General features: G+C 41.9%; 1 protein-coding gene across 2 annotated transcripts in view; it reads right to left on the bottom strand.

Annotated features, from left to right (window-relative positions):
- Positions 1–22117, bottom strand: part of FAM124A (family with sequence similarity 124 member A) — a 70006-nt gene that overhangs the window by 40808 nt on the left and 7081 nt on the right. For both annotated transcript variants that reach the window (XM_074960391.1, XM_074960400.1), the window contains exon 2: positions 19453–19484. In XM_074960391.1, coding sequence (XP_074816492.1) covers positions 19453–19484 — 32 coding nt within the window. The remainder of the gene's footprint in view (positions 1–19452; positions 19485–22117) is intronic.

The following is a 22117-nucleotide window of genomic DNA, read 5'->3' on the forward strand; positions in this document are numbered from 1 at the left end:
ATTTTCCACAGAGTTGAACCTTCACTCTCAGCCTTTTACTGCAACTTTTTAAACATATTGTCTGAGTTTTTAATGTTGACAGAGGCTGCAGACTGACTTCCAGATTACTTGGTTCCAATTTCCTCTCCCCACATTTTAATTAATTAGTCTTCTTTTTATAGTAACAACTTCCGGAAATGCATCATGCTAATATAAAGCCCACCATGAAATTATTTTTACAAGAGTATTTAGCAGAGCCTCTCACTAGCAATTCTTAAAAGATCTGTGGAAAAATGAAAAACAATATGGAAAGATTTCTGCTTATTGTAGAAAAAGGAGGGTGAAATCTGCAGAGATTTCTTCGTTTGCAGCAGGAAAAGAAATCCATAACAAAGCTATTCCTTTACATGTCTGCTGAGATATCAGAGGAAGGTAAATACATATTTAATACAGAATTTAATGCATTTGACAGCTGGTTTGAACTAACTGAACTTGCAGTGGGCAGCTATCTAAGGAAGGTTATTTTTGTGACATGGGTCTTTAAAGGCTAAGTCAAAACCATGCCCCAGCTTGGTTTTCATTACTGTTAGCAGTTACGAAGCAGTTAGTGAAGGCAGCCAGGCTCTCTCTGTATGCTATCATTTCTGTTTGCCTATAAATACATGCACTACTGCAGCTCCTCGAGCCTGTCACCACACTGTAGGTTATCTCTGCAACCAGAAGGGCTAAAGCTTTGTCTTTTAGTGAAAAGATCTAATTCTGGAGAATACACAGAAATGTGCAGAAATTTTGCTGTGCTGTATATTTATACGCTTTGCCTCAATGTAATGCAAACTCGAAGAAATTAGAGGTGAAAGAACTTGTGAGGACAGTGACTCCATCCTCCAATAAGTAAAGGGCATAGTTCTCAGATATTAAACTGATCCTACACTTTCCTTTCCAAAAGGCCTCCTTTTCTCTCCACTTTTTCTTTTGGCAATGGATGCAGAAAAGAATAGAATTTCTGTCAGCTGGCAATATAAAAACCATCTGGTCTCGCCTATCAAAGTGAAGGGGAGAAAGGGGAGGCAGAGAAAGAGACAAAATTGGAGGGCAGAATAGAAAAACTGTGTTTGCATGTGAATCATTAAAAAAAAAAAAAAAGAACCTCTCTTTTCTAACTAGTGGTGTGGGCATGTCCTACCTGGAAGATTGGAGCCACAAGGAGGCCTGGTCTACACTACAAACTTAGGTCAACATAAGCCATGTTAAGTTGCTCTAATAATGTATGTGTCTACACTACCGAGTTCCTTCTGCTGACCTAAGTGGCCTGTAAAGTGGACTTCTGTACTCCACTTCTGTGCAAGGCGTAGCGCTTGATTCAACATCCAGGGGTTGACATGGGGATAGTGTAGACACTGCATTGTGTAATTTGAATGAATTGGCCTCCAGGACGGGTCCCACAGTGCTGCGTGGTGACCGCACTAGAGAGCACTTTCAACTCCACTGCACGTCAGCCAGGTACACAGGAAACAGCTGCTCCACTGTTAAAGCCCCAAGAACTTTTGAATTTTCATTTCCTGTTTGATCAGCATGGAGAGCTTGCCAGCACAGCTGATCATGGAGACTTAAGGCCGCACACGCACTTCAGCATGGAGTACACAGGAGGTGGTGAATCTTATTGCTGGGTGGGGAGAAGGGTCTGTGCAGGCAGAGCTCCGATCCAGCAAGAGAAACGCTGACATCTATGCCAAGATTGCACAGGGCATGGGGGAAAAAGACTACACCAGGGACACACAGCAGTGCCGCATGAAAATAGAGGAGCTTCAGCAAGCGTACCAGAAGACAAGGGCGGCGAACTGTCCTTCTGGTTCTGCCCCCCAGACAGGCCGTTTTTACGAGGAGCTGCGTGGGATTCTTGGCAGCGAGCCCACCACTGTCCCAAAACACTCCGTGGATACCTCCCAGCACCCCCGGACGACCTCGAGCAACGATGAGGAGAACACTGTTGATGATGATGAGGAGAATGCGTGGCAGGCAAGCGGAGGATCCATTCTCCCTGACAGCCAAGAATGTGATGTCGGGGAAGGTACCTCTGGTGAGTACACATTTCCAATCAAACTGTAGGGGTTACATGCTATTATTTTTTATGTTTAATTTGAACAAAAAAGTAGGTGTAGTGGGTATCAGTGGCCGCTGCAGCTACACAGAGGGTGCACTCCGAAAAAGACTGTTTATGTACATGGCGATGGCCCGTGAATCCTCCATGGAGATCTCTAGGAAGCTTTCATGGAAGTACTCTGCAATCCTTTGCAGATGGTTTCTGGAAAGGGCGCAGTAGGACACTTTCCCACACTACTCCAGTATCAACTCTGCAGGCATCATTGCAGCACACAGCACTGCAGCATAAGACCAGGTCTGTTCCCAGATGCTTGCAGCATCTACTCCCTTGCCGCTTCTTTTACCCTCAAGAGAGTGATATTGCATAGGGTCACCTAGGGGAAATGGGGGAAGTTTTCAGTGCTAGCCCTTGAACCACAAATAATTCATCCTTTGGTGAAATCTGGGTCATACAACCACGCTTTCCCAAACATGCCATGGTTGTGATTGGAAGGGATCACCTTTTAATGCTGCTTGCAATACACAAGGGGGGGAGGGGTGTTGGTTGCCTGTTTGTCTCCCTTCCCACATAACCCGGTGCCACTTTTGTAAAAAACAAACTATCTGGGGGTCTTTACACTGGTGCCTATCCTCAAGCACCATCCAGGTTGCTAGGGGAAAAGGGGCTTTTCTCAAGTTCCAACCTGTGATCCCAAGGATGTTTTCACAAAAGCAGCAGCACAAGACTTCTTGTCCATGCCTCGTGGCCTTACTCACCATAGCTGGAGCAGCAAACCATCTCTTGCAATAGCCAGCGCTTGTGATTACATTGTGGCTTGCAGTGAAGTGTATTGAGGGGTGTTTTTTTTTTTATAAAAAAAATTAACCTTGCACCAGAAACAATGTGTGCATTGTCAGTGCTACCCTTTTGCTTTGCATTCCTTGCAGCTGAAACCTTGTCTGTAGGTGCATCCTCCAAACCGGGACAGAGACTTTCCCAGATTAGAAGGCAGAAAAAGAAGACTCGCAAGAACATGTTCAATGAGTTAATGCACGCCTCTGAGAGTGACAAGACAGAGCTCAGAGCATGGAGGATTACACTGTCTGAGAATCTGGACAGGGACAGGGAAGACAAGAGAGCATGCAGGGAACAAGAGCATGCCACACAGGAAGAGATGCTGTGGATTATTAAGGGGCAGACATGTTGAGGCGTCTGGTTGAGGTTCAAGAAAGGAAGCTGGATGATAGAGTCCCTCTGCAGAGAACCTGCTGCCATCCCCACCCAGTTCTACAGCCTTCTCCCACAAACATCCCATGGGACGCAGGCAGGGGGGGAGGTCAGTATCCCTTGCAAACAACACCAGGGGAGGGTACAAGGACCAGAAGGTGCCCATTCCCACGCCTTTGATTGTTATTGCAGTGCATCTGTAAGCAAGCTTTCCTAGTTTCTCCCTCCTTCCCAGCGTTATCAGCCTTTTGCCCCAGGTTATCTTACTTTTCTTGCTGTCTCTGTGTGTTTGTGTGCATAATAAAACTTTACGGATTGAGGAGAATAGGCTCTGTCTTCACTCAACACATGGAGGTTGGTGGGGTTGGAGTTTACAGGGGATAAAATGCAATGGAGGGGACAGTTTGGTAAGGAACAACACAGATAAGTGTCACATTACTCTGGCTCATTGCTGAAACTGTTTGTCAAAACCTCACGGAGACACAGAGCCCTTTGATGTGCTCTTCTTATTGCCCTGGTGTCTGCCTGACAGACAATTTTGAGCAGCCAATCTGCCTCAACAGCCCACCCTGGCAGAAACTTTTCTCCCTTTGTTTCACAGATATTATGGAGCACACAGCAGGCAGCAGTAACAATGGGGACATTACTAGGTTAGACCTCAGTGAAAGCAAACAAACAATGCCAGCAACCTTTTAAATGTCCAAAGAAACATTCCACCACCATTCTGCACTTGCTCAGTCTATGACCTAATCGGTCCTTACTGCTGTCCAGGCTGCCAGTATACGGCTTCATGAGCCATGGGAGCAAGGGATAGGCTGGGTCTCACAGGATCACGATTGGCATTTCAACATCACCAATGGTTATTTTGTAGTCTGGAAAGAAAGTCCTTGCTTACACCTTTCTGAACAGACGTGTTCCAAAAGATGTGCATGTCATGCTCCTTTCCCAACCATCCCACGCTGATGTTGGTGAAATGGCCCCTGTGATCCACCAGTGCTTGGAGCACCATGGAAAAGTACCCCTTTCGGTTTATGTGCTCTTTGGCAAGGTGGTCTGGTGCCAAGATCGGGATATGTGTTCCGTTGATTGCCCCACCACAGTTGGGGAACCCCATCATGGCAAAACCATCCACTATGTTCTGCACATTGCCCATAGTTACTACCCTTCTTAGCAGAAGTCTGTTAATGGCCCTGGAAACTTGGATCACAACAGATCCCACGGTAGATTTACCCACTCCAAATTGATGCCCCGCTAACCGGTAGTAGTGTGGCGTTGCAAGCTTCCACAGAGCTATTGCCACTCACTTCTCCACTGTCAGAGCAGCTCTCATTTTAGTATTGCTGCACTTCAGGGCTGGGGAAAGCTCTTCACACAGTTCCTGGAAAGTGGTCTTACACATTCGAAAGTTCTGCAGCTACTGATTGTCATCCCATAGCTGCATAACGATGCAGTCCCACCAGTCAGTGCTTGTTTCCTGGGCCCAGAAATGGCGCTTAACTGTGTCAAGGTGATGCGTGACTGTTGCTAGCAACTACGAATTGCTCCGCTCTATGTCTTCCAGCAGGGCTGCTTGCGTGACATCACATTGTTCCAAGTGGCGGCTCTTGTATCAGTTGTGTAAAAACTTCAGGATAAGGCGCAAGGTGTTTGTAATGCTCACAACAACAGCGTACAGCTGAGTGGGGTCCATGCTTATCGTGCTATGGCATCCGTGTAGGTAACCTAGGCTTACGAAAAAGGCTTGGTTTGTTTGCCATTGATTTCAGGGAGAGAGGGAGGGAGGTAAGTGTATCATGGGAGGCTAATGCCATATTCCCATAACCATCTGTGCCAATGTTTTGATCCCATAAGGCATTGCAAATCCAACCCAAAATTCCACTTGGCTATGTGCACTGTGGGTAAATACCCACATTGCAGTGCTCTGTGCATCGATGAAAGCCCTGCTAGTGAGGATGCACTCCGCTGACACAATGAGCATAGTGTGGACACGCAAGATTGACTTGCTTAAATCAGAGGCTTGGTATCAACTTAACTTTGTTGTGTAAACATGGCCGAAGAGACAAACACCACACGATTAAGTAATCTCAATGTATTGAGACTTTTACTGTTCCTTTGAGAATGGATGTTGTAAACTACTGCAATGAAGTGCTGAAATGGTGGTATCAACTATGACTAATGAGGAACCTTTAAACAAACACAAAAGGTCCATCTACCACACATTGAGTAACCTAAAAACATTTATTTTAATTAGTTAACTGACTGCAAGGATTTATGTGGCTTGAACTTTGGGCCACAGGTCGCACTTCCACGCTATTCCTGGACAGCCTCGGCAGAGCCACTATAAACACACCATAAGTCCCGGGAGACCAGTCACTGCAGGAAGTGCCAACCACAGTAGAGCTGATTGGAAGCTCCTCCAATGACCTCTGATTGGCCCAGGCCCGGTTCTGAGTCTCAGTTCGGATTCATGCCTCTGACTCTGGTTTGACCCTCGGCTCTGGCATCCAGCTTCTGACTCTGGTTCTGACACTTGTTTCTGTTTCCCAATTCCTGACTCCCGCTCCAACCATAGGACCTGACTACCCTTACCCTGGTTCCTGACACTGACAATTTAGATCGTGTTTCATGGGTGTCAACTGTGATGCTGGCAAACTAGGTGCCAGCTCATGCCAAGGCCCTCATGTTTCAACTGCGCACTGACAAATATATAGATATTGTTAAAATAAGTTGAGTTATAAAAATGTGCTTAATGTTTAGACTTTATGAAATGCTTGTAAGATGTTTTATGCAGTAATCTTACTTATAATATCTGTATCCCATGTTATAAGGTAATATTTAAGTGTTTGCATTGTAATCCTCTGCAACTGTGTAAATCACCAGACAGGAGAGAGACATGAATTAGTGTGAAATGTTGGCTTCCAACAGAAGGCGTTTGGGCCTTTTCTGTTGGGCTCCAGCTAAGAAGATATTGGGGGTGGGTGAGCGGGTGGGGGAAAATCTCACACTTATCAGTGAGATCTAGAGGCAGATTTTCAAAGGTATCTGGGCAACTAAATATGCTGTTAGGCACCTGGTAATATTTTCAGAAGTGCCTAAGCAGGTTAGGCACTTAACTCCCATTGAAGTCAATGGGAATTAGGTGCCTAACCTGCTTACGCACTTTTATAAATCCTACTAGGCATCTATCCTCATCTTTAAGCACCTAAATACCTTTGTAAATCTGGCCCTTAGAGGACAGTGCACTATATGTGATTCGGGATACTTGTTTTCTGTTCCTGACACACACCTAGGGCAAAGCAGATCACTTATCTGTGCCTCTGTTCCTCCCCCGCCCCATTTGTTTTCTCTATTTAGATTGTAAGCTCTTTGAGTCAGGGGCTGTCCCTCACTATGTGTTTGTACAGCACCTAGCACAATAGGGACCTGATCTCTATTGAGTCCTCGAGGTGTTATTGTAATACAAAAAATAATAATTAAAACAACCCTGCTTACAGAAGGAGACAAGATTCTGCTTTCTGGTGGTGGAGAACACAAACAAGACTGAAAGAGGAAGGGAGAGGGTCACTGACAAGTAGGCAGGCAGGGGAGCCATTTGCCATGACGGAAAGATTTGAAAATTGGAGGATAATTGCACCACAAACAACTCTGTAGACAGATGGAACAGGTGGCCTTAAGCTGACTCATCATAATCTATGTGACTGACTATCAACATCTAGCTTATGGCTGTTCTTTAGAATGCAAGTATGCATGTAAAAATACTGAATTTCTGTTTCAAATTTTGAAACTGGAAGCCACAGAGCCTCAAACCAACAGCTGGGCTTGAAAGTGAAAACAGTGATTCAGTAGAAAAGCTAACCAGTTTAGGAACTAATCAGCAAAGAAATGCAACTCTGCTCCAAGAAACCACAAGCGTTTACCTCAAATTCAATCCATGCACATGTTCTGCAGTAGAATTAAAGGATATCATTACATTTTTGAAAGAATTATTTCCTATTTGAATAGTGTTACTTTGCATAAACACCATCAATTTATTCTGACTGCACTTAATGAGAACTGCCAGCTGCCAAAATAAGATTAGGCCTTAAAGATCTTAAAGAGAAAGAACACTGATTTACACACATACAGACAGTATGTTCAAAACTTTTTTTTTTATATACACCTGGTACTGTAGTGCTGGTTGTCATCTCTGGGCCATATTGTTCTTTGCAGGGGAGCAGGCCATGGAAAAGAGAGCCAGCAGAGGGAAGCCATTAGAAGAGAAGGTAGCCGGAAGGAGGAATTGCAATGGAAATTTTGCTCAATCCTTGCACCCTTGTTTATCAGTGACATTTCAGACTGATTATATAAAATAATTAGAAAAAAATAAGTCTTGTGGACCCTCCCTGACAAAGAAATCACTGGAGAAATAAAATTCACCACCCATACTAACATTAAAATAGCAGAATTCAACCCATCTTACCAGGTGGCTCCAGCTTTAACAGCTCCATGATACTATCTGGAACCAAAAACCAATAAAACCTCTACACTTACAGTTCTGAAAACAAATATTACACCTGCATAGACACAAGCCCAACAATGGCTGCAGAGCAGCATTGGGATGGTTCTCTCCAAATGAGCATACAAAAAAAAAAAAAAAAAAGAACATTCCATTTCCGGTGGCATCCTGACCAAAGCAACATATACTCTTGCCTCTACAAAAGATCTATCCCCTGTGCTATGTATATATGTACAATGGCAGCTAGCTGTATATGAATGCAGCCACAGATCACTGCATTTGGATTGCCAACTCTCCCAAGATAAAAGGTAAAAAAGGAAGGTTTATGCTTTATAAAATACAAGTTTTAGAATATGACAAATTTTAAAATTTCCTCAACTGTGTGTTTCAAGTCAGATATAGAAAACATGAGATTTTTCGGTGCACAAAGGAATTCTTGAATAGCCATTCTTTCACTAGGAATAAACACACAAAGTGCACCTTTCAATTTTATTGAGGCTAAAGTCATAATGACTTGAGTTTGGATCCTGTTCTTCCAATAAAGCTCATATAGAATGTCATTATTTTAGAGACTGTAAGACCAGAAGGGACCATTGTGATCATCTAGTCTGATCTCCTGTAGAACACAGGCCATAGGACTTCCCTGAATTAGTTCCTCTTTAACCTAGAGCACATCTTTAAGAAAAACATCTAATCTTGATTTAAAAATTTCCAGAGAATAAAATATCCACCACAACCCTTGGTGATTTAATATACGTATCGATCTCAAACTACTGTGTTTTCTGAGCACCATTTTGGTTGTAAGACAGTACTGTCCGTTTCCAGTCGCCTTTTTACCTCCATCTTGGACTGAAATTCCAAGAGAAGTTGCAAGAACTAACAATGCAAAGCAATCAAGGGTCATAAAACGAGAGGGTCTTATTCAAACACAAGCTCTCTTGAGCAGTGAGTCAGCTACCACTCAGAGAAACCCATCCTTCCATGTGAACCAGTAACCAAGCAACTGATTATCTAATGGTGACTCCAGTCACCTGAGGAAGGCATTGATGCTGATCAGGAGAGTAACCCTACAGAGGGGACTGAAAGTTTATAAAAGAAAGACTCTCTCACCAGCCATTTGAGTGGGGGAGGGATCAGAAGCACGCTAGAAGGAGCAGGAGGGTCTTGGGACCCTGAAAGGGCACTGACCAAATCCCAAGGGGTTCTTGGAGTGGTGAGGACACTGGAGGGAAGGTTGTGTGTGCAGGTTTTGTTCTTTCTGCATGGATCTGTAAGTCTCTATGCTTTGTCTAGGAATAAAGTGTATGAGAGTGTTTCCAAAGTTACTTTGCAAAGCTTCTGGGTTCCTTGCTGTAACTATTACATGTCCCTAATGGGTTAAACTGTAAACCCTAGTACCCACAAGGGTGGCGCTCTGGCAAAGGGTGTGCTTAAGTTACTGAAAAGACTTGGGGGGGGGGCTAGGGGTCAGCACTGCTCCATGGGGGGTCCAAGGCAGCTGGACTGTGGGGTCCACACAGCTGAGGGGGGAGTATCAGATGGAATCTGCACCCAGGAGTGAGCCTGAGAGGCCAGAGCGGCCAGAGCCAGTACCTGGATACTGCTCAGACTCAGTTGGTTTAGCATGCAAGATCGAGTGTTTGGGTCTAAACCTAGCAACCAGGTGATGCTCAGCAACCAGGTGACTTGGACAGTGAAGAACTTTCCAAGCAACATATGTGAATGTTAATTTTTTTAAACAAAGCATAAAACAATTTAATACATTCACACAAAAACTTCAGTCCCTTCATCCTTGACCCTCAATAGAAATAAGGCTTCCAGCGATGCCTTGCCTGATTTTTATGCAACAATGCAATGACAAAATGGAAAATTGGATAAACTGAGCACTATGAAACTTTACTGTGGTCTTTGTAGGAGAACCTCACAAAACAAGGTTCTCCTATCTGCTCTGTGCAGACCTTAAAGTTCCCATTACACTTTCCACAAGATTTGGTGTTTGCCTTGGTGTCGTCACCAAAATATCCTCTTTCCCCTTGCTCACTGACATCTGCCAAGTTGTGAATTGGTTAACTGCCCCTCTCTATCCCAGATGTGGCTGTATTTCAATGGTGTTGTATGTACAATGTACATTATTTGTGAAGCTCACTTGGATTCTCCTAGATAAAAGGATCTATATATAAATGTAAAATTATTACTCCTACTACAGTAAATTTCTACAAAAAATTGCAGTGACTTGGCTTGAAATGGAACCATATCCTTTAAGAGATTTTAAAAGAAATATTCAGTTAATCAGAGATTACTGATGACTATGATGAGCATTGTACTACTAGTATTATTGTTTTTTTTAAATAAAAAGAACATTGAGGCATTATCTAATACGTACACCTGGAGAATTACTGGAACTTTGCAAATGAATATGAAAATAGAAGGTTGGTTTCTCAGCATACTGATCTTGACAGTGGACATGTGTCCTTTTGTATCTTTTATTAGGCCTACATATCCTCAATAAAAATTATGCATGTTTTTCAAAGGGCGTTCTGAGAGTGAAAAATTAGCACCTCTGTACTAGATTCATGCCATTTGGGCACAGAGTAAGAAGCAAGCAGAGCCACAGGGAGCTAGTCTATGTTACAGAGGCAGACGGCCTCCCTGAATTCTCTTACGCCCAGGGGAAGTACACTCACTGCTACATCCCTTATGGGATGCAGACTATTCCACTCTGCGTGCCAGATTGGTGTAAGGAGGGGGAGGAACAGCCCAGCTTCCTCCCCATCCTCTTGTGGGGGAAATAGGGAGGGAGAAGTTTTTACATTCCCTGGAGCTCAGTGCATCTGTCAGCACAATTTACAGTAAGTGCCTAGGAAAAACAACTCAGTCAGTCTGCAATCTGACCAGTAGCACTGAATGTTAGCAGACTTTTGTTTATTTAGATAATCTTCTTCTGTGGGGCTCTGCAACTTCAGAGCACAGAGGGGTTGTGTGTATGTGTCTGGGAGAAGAGATCACCAGGGTATATATTTAGAGTGGTTCTTCTAAAGCAACATTTTTACTGGTTAAAAGTAAAAGTTTTAAAAGTACCTAAGTCAATTGACTTTTAATGAGATGTTAGGTGCTTATGTCACTTGGGCAGTTTTGAAAATTCTACACCAAAATTATATGCATGTTTTAAAGCAAAGTGAAATAATTAACACTGAGCACTGATGATAACAGTGAATTCCAAGCTGTAGGCTAGAACACTCAACACTTAGGCTCCTTGTCACTAATGACTCCAGCAACTTTGGATCTGACCATAAGAGGTGGTGCTTTAAATAGATTAATATTCATGTCACAACCACTCCATTTTCTTATAACTTTTTCAGAGTGCAGTTCCCCAGACATTCCTTCTGTGCCTCTGTTTAAGAAGTGGTGTCTCTGAAAGGCAGCACTAAATATAGACTATTTATCGTCTTAATTTACAATCAATGTCAACTAGTTAACTAAACAAAATGAATGTATTTACACTAACAAAGGAACAGATTATAAACAGAAAGCAATATGTACACTTTACAATAATACTAGCTAGTTACAGAAGAAATATGGGACCAGATTCTGCTCTCAGCAACTTACACTAGTATAAATCTGCCTTGGAGAAATTACATTACACTTAAAAAAAAAAAAAAAAAAAAAAGAGCATGGATGAAACTTCCAGGCTTCAATGACGTATACAACATGAGTATAATTCTTTCATCCTAACCATGAAAGTCACAGTCAAGGAATACATACAGCCTAAAAATACCCCAAAAGTATTACTTCATTTTCCAGTTACAGTAGGGTGACCAGACAGCAAGTGTGAAAAATCAGGACAGGGAGTGGCGGGTAATAGGAGCCTATATAAGACAAAACCCCAAATATTGGGACTGTCCCTATAAAATCAGGACATCTGGTCACCCTAAGTTAGAGTCAGTAAATGAAAGGTAGGTCAGTCATCAGCTATAAACTGCAAAGCAGGTGGGTGACATGCCTTTCACTTAATTGAGAACCACAGCACAAACCACAGTATGCTATTCCTCCTCTCACAGTCTTTATTTAAGCTATTTCTATCCAAGAATGACCTCTCACCCATTGAATTTTAAATTGAAGAGTATTAGTGTTATATTGGTTTCTGGTTAAAATAGATTTTTGCTTTCTGTAGCTCAAGTTCCCCACACACTGTCACAAATACACATCCTATCCAATCGGGGTAGATATGCATTTTGCTCACTGATTTAGCTGAAAGTCGAATACATACATATATCCAGACAGTTCCTATTGGTTGCATACCTGAAAAATGCCAAGAGCAAAAGTTATCCCTTAAAAAGCCATTGGTAACTGGCTCCAGATCTAAGTACTACATATTTCAAATGCTACAAGGCAAATCAAGGCTTTGCTCAAAAATGCCCAGTTTTGGAGAAAGCCATTGGGAGAATGGATATCCAGAGCTATGCAAATGACCCATTTTTCAGTTTGCTGGCAATTCTGAAAAATTTAAAGAAAGTTCAATTTAGGTCAAACCAAAACCAATTTTTTGGAGAATCAAAAAAAAAGTCAGAAAAATTTTCTTTCTGATTGAATAAAACATTTTTTCTTTGGCATTTTTAACCCTTTAAATGAAAGAAAAGGAAATAAAGGACTACATTCACAAAATGATGGGAGTGTCCTCTCTTATGCCCAATCACCAGGGCACTCACCCAGGATATGAGACACCCAGGTTCAACTATCTGCTCCACAGCAGAGACTATGAATCCACAACTCCTCCACATCAAGATACATTTCTAATCACCAGGCTCTCGAGTCAGGCTCATGCTCTCTTTGAGCCAATAACTGATCAAGTATTTTATACAAAGTGAAACAATTTCACGGGAGAGACTGAGAAAGGCCCACGCCAGATTAGCCAATAGCCTGGTGATTAGGGCACTCCCCTGAGTGGGGAAAGACCTGGGTTCAAGTCCATACGCCTGAGGAAGATTCCAGCCTGGGTCTCCTGTAGCTCAGATGAGTGCCCTAACCACTGGGCTATTGGGCACCAGAGAAGCAGCATCTCTTCCTCAATGCTGTGCTGAAATCCCCTTGTGAATCAAGACTGAAAAATCAAAATGATCTGTTTTGACATTTCTGAAATTTTTTCTTTTTTTGTTTTGATCAACAAAATTTACTTAAATGGACACAAATTCACAAAATGTTTTGGTTGACCCAAATCTACATTTTCTCAGAAAAAAAAAAATGTTGAGGTGAAAAATGTCACCCAGCTCTGTTATCACAAATGTGAAGAACATGCAGAACTGGAGATTTGGAGAAGATCCTCCAAAACTCTACTGAATCAAAAGATAGACAGAGAGGCTGCTGGCAGCCTCTCAAAATCATAACTTGACAAAAACTTCACAATGGCTAGTAGACTAAGACCACTGCCTACCATATTGACCAACATTGTCTCACTGTTTCCTAGTAATCCCCTGTCAGTGGCTATCTTTTGTCTCTGTGCGTTGTCTGAAAAAAACACTTCCTTTTGTTTTAAACCTGTTGCCCATTAATTTCATTTGGTAACCCCTAGTTCTTGTGTTATGAGGAGTAAACAAACACTTCCTTATTTACTTTCTCTACACCAGTCATGATTTTATAGACCGCTATCCTTTCCGCCCTTAGTCATCTCTTTTCCAAGCTGAAAAGTCCCAGTCTTTTTAATCTGTCCTCATGTGGAAGCTGTTCCATACCCCTAATCATTTTTTTTGCCCTTTTCTGAATCTTTTCCAATTCCAATATATCTTTTTTGAGATGGGGCGGTCACATCTGCATGCAGTATTCAAGAAGTGGGCATACCAGGGATTTATATAGAGGCAATATAATATTTTCTGTCTTATTATCTATCCCTTTCTGAATGATTCCCAACATTCTGTTCACCTTTTTGACCGTCGCTGTACACGGAGTGGATGTTTTTAGAGAACTACTCACAAAGATCTCTTTCTTGAATGGTAACAGCTAATTTAGACCCTATCATTTTATATGTATAGTTGGGATTATGTTTTCCAATGTGTATTAATTAAATTGAATGTCATCTGCCATTTTGTTGCCCAGTCACCTAGTTTTGTGAGATCCTTTTGTAGTTCTTTGCTCTCTGCATGGGACTTAACTATCTTGAGTAGTTTTGATTCATCTGCAAATTTTGCCATCTCACTGTTTGCCCCTTTTTCCAGATCATTTATGAATATGTTGAACAGGACTGATCCCCATACAGACCCCTGGGGGACTCCACTATTTACCTCTGTCCACTCTGAAAACTGACCATTTATTCTTACCCTTTGTTTCCTATCTTTTAACCAGTTACCAATCCATGAGAGGACCTTCCCTCTTATCCCATGACAGCTTGCTTTCCTTAAGAGCTTTTGGTGAGGGACCTTGTCAAAGGCTTTCTGAAAATATAAGTACACTATATCCACTGGATCCCCTTTATTCACATGCTTGTTGACCCCCTCAAAGAATTTGAATAGATTAGTGAAGCATCATTTCACAAAAAACATGTTGACTCTTCCCCATCAAATTATGTTAATCTACGTGTCTAGCAATTTTGTTCTTTACTATAGTTTTAACTAGTCTGCCCAGTACTGAAGTCAGGCTTACCGGTCTGTAATTCCGGGATCACCTCTGGAACCCGTTTTAAAAATTGGCGTCACATTAGCTATCCTCCAGTCATTTGGTAAAGAAGCTGATTTAAAGGATAGCTTACAGACTAGGCATCTGATGAAATGAGCTGTAGCTCACGAAAGCTTATGCTCAAATAAATTTGTTAGTCTCTAAGGTGCCAAAAGTACTCCTTTTCTTTTTGCGGATACGGACTAACACGGCTGCTACTCTGAAACCAGACTAGAGTTAGTAGTTCTGCAATTTCACATTTGAGTTCCTTCAGAACTCTTCCGTGAATATCATCTAGTCCTGGTGACTTATTACTGTTTAGTTTATCAATTTGTTCCCTCCTCTAATGATACCTCAATCTGGGACAGTTCCTCAGATTTGTCACCTAAAAAGAATGGCTCAGGTTTGGGAATCTCCCTCCCACCCTCAGCCGTGAAGACCGATTAAAAGAATTTATTCAGTTTCTCCACAATGGCCTTACTGTCCTTGAGTGCTCCTTTAGCATCTTGAACGTCCAGTGGCTCCACTGATTGTTGAGCAGGCTTCCTGCTTCTGATGTTCTTAATTTTTTTGCTATTATTTTTTGAGTCTTTGGCTAGCTGTTCTTCAAATTATTTCTTGGCCTTCCTAATCATATTTACTTTTCCCCTCAGGTCTATGGCTTTCTCATGCTTTTGTATTGGCAGAGTAGCCTACAAAACTTTTGCAGTCTTCTCTGCAGCAGAGTTTAATAGTCTTCACAATGAGCAACTAAACTGAGTGCAATGAAGTCACCTGACAAGTCACCTTTCCTAGTTTCTTCTTTGGCATCTCTGTAGTAAACCTTTGCCCAGCTGACTTGACTCAGAAATCTGCCAGAAAGAATGGCTTACTAGTTTAAGATTCAAATTTGAAACCCAACACTCCACAGAACCACAGATTACAATCCTGGCAGGACCAACAAAGCTCTTTAACCTTCTGAGTTAGAAAACTGCCATTCACCAGAAAGGGGTCTTTAGACATTTGCAAATCAGACAAAAATGAAAATTGCCAGAGAATCTTTAGTAAGAGTAGGGGTTTGCCCTACTATCTCTGCCCCAAATTTCTTCTCTTCCCTTCTCCAAATTGTTTTGCAGTCTACTATGTGTTGGTTAGTTGCTATCCTCAATCTTGGCAGTTCATTTTAGTGGATCTCTATAGTGCGCACATAATTTGTGAAGTCCTTTGGGATGAAAGCAGCAATATAAAAGTAAACATTACTCCATTGTTTTTACTCTTTACTGGGGACATGGAAACCATTTCTGTCAAGTGATTTAATATTGGGATGTGGAGCAATGAGTTTTCATGTGGACTTATAAAGCCAAGAGCTAACCTCTGCTCTTTTTTCTAAAGAGTTTTAAAAGAAGCTATCATAATTTATTATTTGCAAAAAGAACAGGAGTACTTGTGGCACCTTAGAGACTAACAAATTTATCTGAGCATAAGTTGTCGTGGGCTACAGCCTACTTCATCAGATGAATGCATGCATGCATCTGATGAAGTAGGCTGTAGCCCACGAAAACTTATGCTCAGATAAATTTGTTAGTGTCTAAGGTGCCACAAGTACTCCTGTTCTTTTTGCGGATACAGACTAACACAGCTGCTACTCTGAAATTTATTATTTGTAATTCAGTGGCAACTAGAGATCCGAATCAGATTTGGTGCGTGGTTATAGTAGGTGCTCTATATAGAGTAGAAAAGTAGTCCCTGCCCTGAAGAGTTCACAGTCTGATCTACTCAAATATTACTATTCCTCTTGTGCTGTCTGAACAGACTGACCATACAATGTCTATGAAATAAAAAACTAAATCCCATAATTTGCGGTGCTACACCAGCTTCATTTGTCTTGGAAGAAGAAAAGAGACACATCACATTTTTAAGTTTGTATGTAAAAAGGCTGTCCTGTCTCCTGAACTTTTCTGTCTCTGCCAGAATGATAATACTTCCCAGTACTGACAAAGGATTGGTGTTAAAATACTATTGTAATCCCCACCACATCCTGGACTGCCTTGGTCAGCACAACATCTAGGTCACCACATTTAATGTGACAAACTGCAGCTGGCATGTAACTAAATCACTTGTATGTACTAATCTATTACAAGTAAGAATTACCAAGATGAGTTTGCTCCTATTGTTTTCACTCAACACAGCAGTAATATAAATAAATAATTGATTACAAGTCAATGTCTAGACGAGAAATACTTTGCTTTAAGCCTCATCAGTGAGTTCATTTGTCAAATACTAATTATTACTGGGCCCATAATCTGCCAACCATATAGAGAATGATCCCTGACAGTAGGAAACCAGGAATACATTCAAATAATAAGAACATTCTTAGGCTAAAGGCCTGAACTGCTCACTGGAGACATACATCCAGCAGACAGACAGCTAGCCGTTTGTCAGTCACATCAGCTCAGGATTCAGACATGTAGATAACTTTATTCTTTAAGGGTCTGATACAACTCTCAGTGAATTGGAATTCAACTGAAAGCAACTAAAATATTCCCACTGAGTTCAATAAGAGATAGATAAAACCTCAAATTATTCCTTCTGGCTAGGTGATGCCTTGGGGAATTAGTCTGAGAACTGGACACCTGTGTGAACTGGCTAGAGAAACTCCATTTCACCCAAAATCATGTGCATGGAGGACATTTGACAGCTCTCTTCTGATTATAAGAGAATTAGGGCTGCAGGGTGGGAAAGTCATCTTTGTGAATTTCTGTAGTGTTCACTTTGAGTAATAGCTTGCACCTATGAGGAGAAATCAGGAGGGAATTAGGGGGAAGAGATGCCATCTTACATTGATAAGAGGGCTTTATTTGCAGTTTTGCTTGAACAACCATTTCTGGGATTCAGAGAGTAGTAGATACTGTTCTTCCAGTAAATGACAGACTATTTTGGGGAAGATAAAGTCATTATTGTAGAAGACTGAAAAGCACCATGTGAAATTCCTTTTGGTGAAAGCAGAAAAATTTGCCATATCACATCACTGGAAAAAAGAAACCAGATACTGTGTTTCATATTTTATCACTTAGTTAACCTGAAATCTAATCTGGTCATAAGAAATATTTGGGAGGACTGGAAAACTTTCAGTTCACTTTCTCCCTTCTTTAAGCTCAAGCGAAGAAATACCTTACAGAATTCTCTCCCCTTATGTTTTCTTGGCATCAGTTTATAATAGGCACTCACTCATTTCTAATTCCTGTGGCCTTTGCTGAAACGACATTAATCATTACGAACTCTGAGGCCCTATTCACATTGACTAGCCAAACCATGTTTCAGAATTGTGCTCTCACTCTACCCCAGGCACGGGCAAACTTTTTGGCCTGAGGGCCACACTGGGTTTTGGAAATTGTATGGCGGGCCGGTTAGGGGAGGCTGTGCCCCCGCCCCCATCCAACCCCCTTGCTTCTCACCCCCTGACAGCCCCCCCAGGACCTCTGCCCCATCCAACCCCCCCTGTTCCCTGACAGCCCCCCCAGGACCTCTGCCCCATCCACCACCACCACCACCACCACCCCCGCTCCCTGTCCCCCGACCGCCCCCAGAACCCCTGCCCCTGACTACTCCCTACCGCCCCATCCAATCTGACTTCCCTCACGGGACCCCTGCCCCCATTCAACCCCCCCCCCATTCTCCGCCCTCTGACCGCCCTGACCCCCATCCACACCCAGGCCCCCTGACCACCACCCCAAACTCCCCTGCCCTCTATCCAACCCCCCCACTCCCTGCCCCCTTACCGTGCAGCACAGAGCACCAGTGGCTGGCGGCGCTACAGCCGCGCCACTCAGAGCGTTGTGCCGGTGTAGTGTAGTAAATTGCTTTCCATAACTGCTACCAGTAGCACATTCTTACGCGAAGCAGTTTAATACACTACACCAGCAGCATGGCGCACTGAGGCTGCGGGGGAGGGGGAACAGCGGGAGGGGCTGGGGGCAAGCCTCCCGTGCCAGAAGCTCAGGGGCCGGGCAGGAGGGTCCCATGGGCTGGATGTGGCGAGCGGGCCGTAGTTTGCCCACCTCTGCTCTACCCTATCTTCTTATGATTTTAATGTTTATATCTTTGAGCATGGTTGTAACTCAGTTTGGCCCTATCCACACTGGCCAACCAATCCATCTATTGAACCACTGTTTCCAAACTGAGTTCCAAGCAGAGCATGGATGGGGTCCTTACCATGTAGGTGGCACATGTAATTCCCTGGGAACTCAGCTATCTCCCTGATAACAGCTTTGAAATAGAGCTGTCACTTGGCAGTGGAATACAGGACCAATCTAGGACACCACCCACATAGTGATCAGGGCCACTCCCTCCTGTGATCTTTGATGACTACTTTTTCCTCTTCTGACTGTATTTTGGGGACTCATCTCAGTCCCCCTTTTTCACTTGCAACAGCTCTGCATGGGTTACTGAAGCCCCAGAGCCTACTGCAGTGAACTTCATAGGCCCGTGAGAGGCTAGGGATGAAGATCTGCTTGGTGGTAGAAAGAGATAGTGAGAGGAAATATTTAAATGATCATTTGCATGAGCCCTCTCTACACCCGGCCGGGCCATACAAGGTCAGTGCAAACTGGGCATATAAGTGGTAAGTGTGTTCAGTGCTGCTGTGTAAAGCAGGACCAAGATTTAGGGAGTTTTACTACTGATCTTAATGGGAGCAGAGTTAATCTAGTCCCAAGTGTTTTTGCAAATCCCGCCCATACACTGAAGAACTGATTTCAGTAAACATAATAGCCAAGAGGCTTTTTAAATTGCATACAGGGTTTTTGTAAAAGGTCTGTCAATCAACACTTTTATTTGTCTTTTTATTTCTCCTTTTATTATTATTACTTTGATCTTTAAACACATTGCTGCTAGTGATGGAGAAGAGTTTAGATAGATCCAAGACATATTACTGTAATATAATTTGAAAACCTGGAGATTTCTTTATTGCATTAAGCAGACATTAACAGACAGCAAATGAAAAAGAAAAGGGTGAGATTTTATTTTTAAAAGGTCTTAAAATTATACTCACTGCTTGTAGAGGACATGCGGCTGTACTCAGATCTGCAAGACAAAAATCTTAGTTCAGCAGGGCTGTACTATACTTAAATCTTTAAAAGATCACACAAAATTTGGCAAAGGAAACTATTGACTATTTAATTTGCTTTAAACTGTCAAATTGCTTAAAACCTACATACAGTTATTTTTATAGTAAAATAACTCACTATGGAAAATATTTTGAATGTGCCCTCAAGATAGCGGACATTCTGCAGGAATGTTAAAAATATCTATAGAGACTACACAACTAGAGAAGAAACTCTTTGAGGCTGTAACTAGTTTTCCAATACTGCTGGATTTTGACCCTCCTCCCCTTCCAAATATCTCCAAAAATGCTTTGCACCTGAAATTTCTAATGTGCATTCTGTAGACAGAAGAGAAATTGAATTGTCCTTTGCACAACGTTTGAAGGAAACCATAAAATTAATCTTAGAGATATGATTAATTGAAGAACGAGGCTTTTACCCTTTGGAGAAGTCTTTTCTGTCTCTTTTTTTCTTCTTTATAATGTCATATCTCAACAGAGCCTCAGTCTAGAAGTTCCACATTAGTTTTATTCAATTTATTGTCCACAACAAGAACTAGTGCTGTTCAGTATTTTGAAGAAGGCTAGGTAGTTAATTTTGCAGCTGTTCACTATATAACTCTGAATCTTTGAAATTTTTATTCATTCCTGAAGGAGCTAATAAACTTTTATGGTCACCAATTAATCTGTGATTTCATTTTCCAGATCAAAATATAAGCCCTTTTTATTGTGAGCTGGGGCTGAAAGTTTGTCAAAGAGATTTTTAATAGAAATCACAGGTTATTCACAATGTGTTGACAACTCTAAATGTTGTGATATTTTATGCTTTTCTTAAAGCTCCAGATCTTGGAAGCAAGTATGAGACTCTCAGCTTTTTATTTTTCAAAAAAAGTAAATTCCTAGCCCTCATGTTTGCACAGAAAAACTTAAAAAGTTACTCAAAAGACTCAGAAATGAGAAAACATCTGATAACTTGCTCACGGAACAAACAAACAAAACCCAAAACCGTATGTTGCTCTCTTTTTCTAATAATGATAGCTAGCTGGAGTACTTGAGTTCTGGAGCTCTTGCAAATATTTTAAGCATTCTAGGTACTATACAAAATGAACTTTGACAGGTCATAAATTTAAACAAGTTAAATATAGAAGTAAAAATCTCCTAAATAATTTAGCCCCAGCTTCCCGGAATGTCGTTTTATTCCTGCTAGTTCATGTACTGATGTTGTTCTCATCCCCATTTTAAATGTTCCAAGTGACGGGGCTTCTACCAGTTCCCTCGGGAAAGCGTTCTGTGGTCTGAACATAGACTGGGGAAGGGATGCAAGAAGCGACTAGTGGAGCAATAGCAGCTGTTATAGGGCTTGATCCTATGTTCATTGAAGTCAATGGCAAAGCTATCATTGACCTTAATGGTGAAGTATCAGGGCCACAGTCTTGGGCAGTACTGGGGACAGAGGCCAGACTTTGTAGCAGCCATTACTTCTGCATGTTTTAAATGAAGGATGTTACCCTTTAAAGGTGAAATGGAAGGTGAAATTCAGGCAAGAATGGGTAAGGAGGATGCATCTCCTATACAGGATCATTTTCAGACCTTCCAGGTATCTTAGGGGGAGGTAGTGGAGTAACAAAGGCTCTGAAGCAAGGTGTGTATTATGTGTGTGAAGGGTTGTTTTACTCACTGTCCAGTCATTGTTTCTATTTCTAGGTTTAACAGCCTCTCCTCCCTCCCATGTCTAAAAGTCTCCTTCTCCAAGGCTTCTTTATACCAGGAAAAAGAAATTATGTAAGAGCTGACAGCCCTCCTGCTGCCTGCTCCCTTTTCTTGCCCAGCACTGGCATGATGACACCTATTGTACTGAGATTTTTCCCTATCGCCTTTTACCTAGGAACTATTCTTTCACATCACAGTTATGCCTAAGAGGCTTCTTTTCATCCTTAAATAAACTATTATTAAATAGGCACATGGGGAAGAGCACGGTATAGTGATTTAACTACAGGCTTATGAGTCAGGAGAACTAGATTCTACTGTTGACTCTGACACCAGCTTGCTGTGTGACCTTGAGCAAGTCACTCAGTTCCTATGGATCAGATTATGATTTCACTTACATTGGTATAAATCCAAAGCAACTCTACTAACTTCACTGGATTTCCACCAGAGTAACTGAGATCACTGCATTAGTGTAAGTGATAACAGTGTATTTTAATGAAGTTGCTTTGGATTTCTACCAGACAGAGAAAGTTCACAATATGACCATCTGTGTCTCAATTTAACTACTACAAAGGGATGTTTACTAACATTTTAATGGTTTTGGAGAGCCTCTGGTAGCAGTATTCTTCCTGTGCTTTAAACTGCTATTTATAATATTTTAAATACAGTGGAATAGAAATAACCACACCAGTATGTGCCACGCAGCTTCTGGTGTATTTCTCAGGTGGCTGAAAGCATGATGCTTACCTGCCTATGATTTTGTACCTTGTTCTTTAAATAGTAGTACACAGTACACCAAAGGAATGAACCACTAACCAATAATGCATACACTGTTCTGGCTCAATTATAGTAGACGTCAGTACAGATCTCCCTGCTAGAAAAATTCAGTTATTAAAGTCTACGTAAA

This window comes from Natator depressus, chromosome 1 (assembly GCF_965152275.1).
Source record: "Natator depressus isolate rNatDep1 chromosome 1, rNatDep2.hap1, whole genome shotgun sequence".
Taxonomy (NCBI): Eukaryota; Metazoa; Chordata; order Testudines; family Cheloniidae; genus Natator; species Natator depressus.